The following is a 7,525-nucleotide window of genomic DNA, read 5'->3' on the forward strand; positions in this document are numbered from 1 at the left end:
TTTATAAAAAGAATTGTTTAATAAAAAAAGTATTGTATAAAAAAATATTTTAATTTTATGAAAATAAACATTAAATAAAATAATTGATGAAAATTTTATTAGGGCTAATATGTCAATGGCGGATTATGAAGCCAGCCTGGGAAGAGAGACCAGCACTAATTATCCACTAGTTAATTTCTTAATGGCTGCTGATTCAGATTTTTTTGTTGGGGCATTGGGTTCTACTTGGTCCTTCCTTATAGATGGAATGAGAAATACTGGGGGTAAAGTAATGGCTGGATACTTGAGTGTCAACAAGGATAGATTTTGGTAATGTCTTGTATAGTTGATCATTTGTAAATATGACAATAATATGATTGATTATTTGTTCCACCCTTTAATTGTTGCCTTGTTCCTCTCTGTTCTGTCTTGGGATTTCATTCATAGGAGGTATCCTTCAAGAATATGATTGATTTCTTTAGATAAGAATATATAAAATGTAAAGAAAAATCAATAACCACCTTGGTGAAAAGAAAAGGTAACAAAGCAGATTCAAACTATCAAAATGAAAAGAGTTACAGTAGTCAACAAATTTTACCAAGTCAGTTAAAAAATAGCCAAAACTTGATCAATGAACAATGAATACAGACCGAGATACTACTCACAAAAATGCAAGATCCGTAACCAAACATAGATGCAGATACAAATATTGGTTTCTTAACGAAAATTAGAATGAAACCAAGTAGGCAACTAATTGAAGGCAATACTCCTGCTTCATTTTCACTTCATACTACAATACAGCAATTTTCATATGATGACAGCTCTCTTTATGATCCGATCTAACAAACAGGCGAAAACATTGCGGCGTAAAGGTCCCAGTAAATTTGTGGCAAGTTCATCCAATGTGAAAAGTATAGTCAGCTGTGCAAAAATACTGTCTTTACACTTTCTCTCTGGCGGCGATTATAAAAAGTAGCCATACAGATATACCACACTATTGGTTTAATTCTCCCACATCATCACTCCCCTGTTGCGCTCCATCTCCTCCTTTAGGGACTGTCTGCTGCTTCTTATTTTTCTTACTTTTGGCTCTTTTTGCCTTCATGCGACGCTTCCTCTCACTTGCATCCACCCATTTGTAGTCTGAAGGAATAATGAAAGGGTCTACTCCATCCTTATATCTGTGACTGAGACTATGACTATCAGAGTCACTAGATAGCACACTGCGATTTCCTTTCATCCACGAAATCCAGGATGTCGACCCTTCTGATTCCTTGGATTTGGGATCCTGGAAGTAGACTGGGCTAGTGGGTGGTGTTGAAAATTCCTCTGGTGTCGTCTGATGTTCCTCAAATTTTGTAAAAGTGATAATTACCCTTATAGTAGGGACTATAGGAATAGCTACCTGCACAGCAGTAGGATAACCAGAGGCATAAGAAACAATGTCGCAACAGACAAACACTGACCCTGCGTGTCTTATATAAAAATGGAAGGAAATATATAAACATAGTAACAATATGATCTTTGATTAGTTGTATGAAATATTAATTTGATTCTACAATGCAAATATATCTTGTATACATCTGACTTGTTTAAAAGTGTCTCTTAAATGTTCAAAAAAGGATAAGCCTGCGAATGGAGCATCCTTTCCATAATGCAAGTAGAAGAATTATACATATAAGGGTTGTCATGTGTATTGATGTCCTTTAGATTTAGAACGCCCCGGTCACTTTACTCTTGCAGTGCTAGAGTTTTAATATCTAGGAGCAAAGTATATAATGAGAAAAAGATAAGGCACCACTGGTGCCTGGTGCCTTTTTGCACCACTACATTTTAACGACGTTTTTGGGCAACATATGGAATTTGCTTTGCAATATATTGTTCTGCACAGATGATGAAATGCTATATATCTTTCGGTTTTAATAATTTAAACTACAAAAGGGCAACTACATGTGTCCGCCTAATGAGTCCGGATATAAGCCAGGGACTTGAGAAACTTCTCATTCTTTTAACACATCTCAATGCAAATGTTCAATTAGGACAAAGATTCCAAGGAAGAAAATAACTAGGAACCATAAATATCTTAACTTTTGATGCTAAGAAGCTCGAGTCACATACTTGACTATAGAATGATAATAGTATCTCCCCATAGAAAACAATCAATATTTGGAACTAGGCTGGAGGAAATCAAAGAAATTTGTAAAAAAAGTAGGGTAATGCTGTTATATTTAATTCACCAGTCAATAACTGCTTACAAAGAGATTACAATAATTTATAATAAATTCTCAATGAGAATTTTAGGAAAATAATAATACGGAAATAATGAAATATGCATTAACTAAAACAATCATGTGAATTCTTCTAGAAGAAAACACATGGATTCAAACAAAATCGGTTTGCACTTGTAACAATAGAGAAAGTATCTGCCATTCATGCACTATCAAAGAAATGTAGATAACCCCCAACCCAACAATTAGAAATAAAAAACTTTCAATGAGCGGGGGAAGAATGGCTAGACAAACCTGCAACCGTTTTAACAAAAAAACGTAAAGAATAAACACCTATTTTCATCCTCATAAAGTACAAGTGTTATCACTTATTACTTATAAGTTCTTGGAAATTTTTGCTATCAATTCAATTATGCAGAATGTCACCAAAATCAACTCTTCTTTGTCAGAATCATAAATGAATGTAGCAGAGGAGCCTTGATTTAGGGACTAGTTTGATGACATTTTGCATGACTGAGACTATATTGATTTGCATTATCATGGGACTGAGTTGATGTAAAATATATAGGGGTGTCTTATGTAATGTCACTGCATTATTGAGAAACCCTAGCCTGTTTGGTTTGAGAAAACATTTATTCTATTCATTTCCTGTTTTCCCCTTATAATTACAAAAATGTCGCATTATGTTCTCTGCTTTCAAATATTAGTAGTTTTGTACAGAAATTAGTTATAGAAAAGAACTGTTTCACCTCAGTTTTTGACTTTTTGTACAATAAGACAATTTGGTAATTAGACATGAAAACGGATAACTGACACAAATAACATTTTCTGAAAGCAAACAGAGCCTTAATTGATGGAAAAATCACCTGATAATCAGAATAATGGACATTGGTAATATGTGGAGAACAAAAGTATGTGTTTATTCATAAACTCACTACCCTTGGCATAGACAGGGAAATAATAGACGTGTATCTTGTTAGGATGTAGAATAAAGGATAATCTAAGTAGTTAAGAGTTGTTAGGGAAATTAGTCAGGTGATTAGTTTGTTAGGTGGTTGTTAAGTTCTGTTGTTACTGTGGTTATTTTCAGAAATTCTTTAAATAGCCCTGAAGTGGTAGAGGGGGATAGCTTTGAAAATTTGAGTTTTATGACTGGTTAATCCAGTGTGAAAGGAGAGTGCTCCTTTGAGAATATTCTATAATTTTCCTTTCCTATTGCTGTAAAATAAAGAATTCTAGTATCTCTTTTGCAGTCTTCATTCTTTAGATTACTCGACATTGTTCTATTCTGGGAAATTTTTCTTACTCAAAGAAAGGATCCCAACATATCTAGTCTAATAATGTATGTAACAAATATATGAACAATCACAGCTAACTAGCCTTATCAGCAAATACAAAAAAAAATGAAGCAATAAAGTTTATGATAGTATTTGAGTTACCTTGACGGGAAAGGTTCCTTGAGGAAGTTTAGTTGTCAAAAGTTCTCTGAGCCTCCTAATAGCCTTCACCTTGTTTGCTAAGATATCAAGTAAAGGAAGAAGCTCATCTATTTTCAAAGGGAAGTCTTGTGTCAGCCACAAGACAGGTCTTACACCCCTTTTGAACTCACTCTCACTCTTAGACTCCTTACTTGCACCTTTCTTCTTTTTCTTCTTCAAGTTTTGATCCTTTCCTTTCTTCGAGTTCTTATCTCCGTGATCCTCCTTCTGAAACTCAGGCTGTGGATTTTGCTGATCACTTGATCTCTGGTTGCTACCTTCTTGGCCCAACACTGAAAACTTCTTTGAATCCTCATGTTCATCGCCACCATTCTTCAAGCTTTTCTTGTTCCATCCAAACCAGCCCTTCTTCTCTTTAACCACACCATTGACTTCACAATTCTCATATACATTTTCGCGACCATCTAATCCTTCTCCTCCTCCTCCTCCACCACCAGGTTCTTCATCCTGACAAACACCATCAGAGTTCCCCATCCTTAATGCTGAATCCAATTGTATTCTTTCCTCCGCAGTCAAGACATCATCATACCCCTCTCCATTTGCAAAAACCTCTTCATCATTCAAAGCACCAGGAACCCGCCTCGATTTCACACTGACCATAACATTTAGCATATCATAAACCCTAGCCTTCCAATCTCCAACAATCTCAGTCTTCTCTTGACGCCTCCAATTCAAATTCGGAACAAGCTCCGCCTGAGTAACATCAATACCCGGCCGATACATATTCGTCTGAAACATCATAGAAACCTCCTTAGCAACTTCAGCATCAGTAGGTTGTGCACCCGCTCCTTCCAAAGCATTGGTAATTTCTTTCTCCTTATGGGAAAGAGCAAGCAAAGAACCACATGGAAGATTAACATTACCATCCTCCGAAGTGTAACCCTCGCCAAGAAACAAAAAACTCTGATCAGCACGTTGAATACGGAATCCATCAAAACCAGCTAATGTCATATCAGCACGAAGATTAGAACCGCGTTTCCAAATACGGTAAGTATCAGAAGGTGCAATTCTACCTATAAAAGGAATAACAGAACTCTCAAAATGGAAAGAAATCTCCATGTAAAAATCACGAATCCGAGAAGCAGAAGCGATAATCCGAGGCAATCTACGGCACCATTTAGCCCAAGCAAGAGGCTGATAATGACACGCAATAACAAGAGCAATGGATTCCTCTCTATTACACACCGCTTCTTGTAAAGCACTCCAACCTTGTTCGTTCTGAAGACTCCAATCGGCGCCGGCAGACATTAAAATCTCGGCGGAGATTGGATCCCTAAGACGTACGGCGAGGTGGAGAGGGGTTTCCCTACCGGGGACATCACGGCGATCTATGACGGCTGATACTTTATCGGCTTGAATCTCGGCGGCGAGAGATTCAGACTCGGTGGTGACTTCGCCGGGTTTGGGAAGATAGGGGACGGCGGAAATGAGACGGCGGAGTAAAGCGTGGTCGGAGTTTGCAACTGCCACGTGGACAGGACTGTGTGCGTATTTTGATATATCTTCCATCTGAAGTGAATCTGAATTGGTTAGTGCATTTGGTGTTTATAGGGGTTTGAAGTGAAATGGTAGTTAGATAAGGTTGTGTAGTGTGTTGTAGCGAAGTGGAAGTTTCGGAATTTTGAGGGAAAGATAGTACGTGAAAATGAAAGGGAATGAGAGAGTGGGTGTGTGAGGGGAGATTGGATCTGAGAGGAAGTGAATGAGTGGTGAGAGAAGAGAAGAAATGAAAAGCACATGAAGGTAGCAGAGGAGTGACAGACGGGTCAGAAATGGCGTCGTCGTCTCGTCAGTCTGTCACCTTCTCGTTCTCGGAATTGGATTTGGTGCATTTCTTTACTCTTTTGCATTTCAACACGCTCATCTCAAATGAATACTTGGGATGGTTTACATAATATTTTCCTATTATTAGTATCAAATAACATATTTCTCATTTTTAATCCCACCAATTCGCGTGTCCATGCGTCAATTGTTTTTTATTTATGGTTAGTACTCCTACGTTTAAATTAGTTCAAGATTCAATAGGAGTATTACGAAATTAGATATCAGAGATTATCTACATTCTCAGGACATGTGAATTGTTTTATATGTTGGGTTGAGTATAGTGGGTTTGAGATGGATTAGACCTTAGTTAATTGGGCATTTGTCTGGTCTAGAACAGTTGTCCCCAAGGCTTTGACGAACACTGAAGGAGTCGGGGAAAGCCTTAAGTGTTATTGATCGGCCTCCCTATATTTAGTCTGGTGTAAAGTAGAACTGAATCGTTTGGGATCAGTCTTTTGAGAAGTAATGGGGACACATACGCATTTAATGCAATTTCATCATTGAGAGACTTCGTCATCCATTCCTGACAAGTGCAATGACGTGACAAACTAGGGTGTGACGCAGTTCATAAAGTGCTTAAGTGCATTTGAGTTTAGCTTGTTTCTATGGGTGGAATTATAGTCGTTGATCTTGTGATCTTTGCTCATATTCTGTCTTAATCTTTTAGTTGATGTTGCTTATAAAGAGAATGAGTTGAATATTTGAAAGTTTTCGCAACCTTTTAGCTTTTCAAGCTTTCAGTTAATTTTTCAAAGAAATATTTTTGTCTCTTTTTTTTCCTGAAAACATCACCATAAGTGATTCAAAGTTTCATTTAAAGCTTGCGCCCTTTATTTTTCATCTACTTCATAATTAGGTACTCTTCTAGCTCAAGTTTATTTTTAGCATTTCCTATTTTTGGTAAGGGTGAATGATAATACCGTAGATTTAATGAGCGACTCTGAAGTTGAAACTTCATTTACATTTGCAAAGGGGATATCATGTGATTCTCATCTTCTTTCTTTCGATAACAATCATTTAGAATAAGAAGTTACTATCTTATTTGATGATTTTGACTCGAAAAGGGCATCTGAGAACTTCTCGGAGGAAAAAACTTCTTATGGGTTATTAAACGCCCTTATATCAAATGTTGGTAGAAGAATAAACTTCATCGAGGTCCTCATGCCCCCTCGCGTCTTGTTGGATGAGGATGGACCTTGCTAGATATTTTATTCAAGTTCGTTTGTGAATAGTTGGTTGTGAGTCGAGCGATACTGGGGTGTTTGAGCACTTAATCTTCGAAGCTGGCCAGATTTATCGAAATATGATTGGATAGATGCAAAGGCAGCAGGAATTTCCTTGGCGTTGAGCATTGAGCCCACTCTTAGTAAAGTTGGCATTGTAATAAGTGATCTTTTAGAGTGGTTAGTCCTTCCGGTGCTAAGGCAGAATAGGGTATGTGGTTCTTTCGATAACTATACGGTCCCATTTTGCAACTGTTTGTTTACAAAAATAGGACTTCAACTGTCTTTTCTTAAATTTTAAGCATTTGTCCTGAAACATTTAAAAGTCGCTCCCTCCCATCTCCCCAGACTGATGCTTCTTTAAAACGAACTCGTGTCGCTGAGGATGATCATTCTCGGGAGGAGACCCCTTTTATATAAGTACCATATATTTTCTCTTCTCGACTTCACCCACTTCTAAGGAGGTTGTTATTGTTGTCTCAACGTCATATTTATCCTTCATTCAGAATCTTCTTGAAAGGAATACAATGGAAATGGTTTTTGAGCTTGCTCACATGTTCAAAGTTGCTTCTCTCTTTTCTATCATTTCTACTAAACGGGGTGATGTCTTAGCCTTAAGTAGTCCCTTCAAGAAAAAGGATACTTGGAAAGGGAAGACTGAAGTTATGGAGCTGAAATATGCAAACTTTCAGAATGGGCATTTTGTGTTTCAGGAGAAAGTCAATGTCGTTATCTCTTTGCAAGAGGCAATGACAATAAATGGCTATTCTTC

At 37.3% G+C, this 7,525-nt stretch overlaps 1 protein-coding gene across 1 annotated transcript; it reads right to left on the reverse strand.

Moving 5' to 3' along the window:
- Positions 1–505: 505 nt before the first annotated feature.
- LOC127098668 (uncharacterized) lies at positions 506–5,597 on the reverse strand. The gene is made up of 2 exons (XM_051037323.1): positions 3,647–5,597; positions 506–1,384 (listed from the first exon to the last, which is right to left on the reverse strand). The coding sequence occupies exons 1-2, from the start codon at positions 5,213–5,215 to the stop codon at positions 974–976; spliced, it is 1,980 nt and encodes a 659-aa protein (XP_050893280.1). The 5' UTR covers positions 5,216–5,597; the 3' UTR covers positions 506–973.
- Positions 5,598–7,525: the final 1,928 nt, after the last annotated feature.

Source organism: Lathyrus oleraceus, chromosome 6 (genome assembly GCF_024323335.1).
Source record: "Lathyrus oleraceus cultivar Zhongwan6 chromosome 6, CAAS_Psat_ZW6_1.0, whole genome shotgun sequence".
Classification (NCBI taxonomy): domain Eukaryota; kingdom Viridiplantae; phylum Streptophyta; class Magnoliopsida; order Fabales; family Fabaceae; genus Lathyrus; species Lathyrus oleraceus.

Excerpts from the sequence above, each read along its gene's own strand:
- LOC127098668 (XM_051037323.1), bottom strand. The coding sequence starts at position 5,215 with ATGGAAGATATATCAAAATACGCACACAGTCCTGTCCACGTGGCAGTT. Across the intron at positions 1,385-3,646 it reads AAGGAACCTTTCCCGTCAAG|GTAGCTATTCCTATAGTCCC; the intron begins GTAACTCAAATA and ends ACTGCTGTGCAG.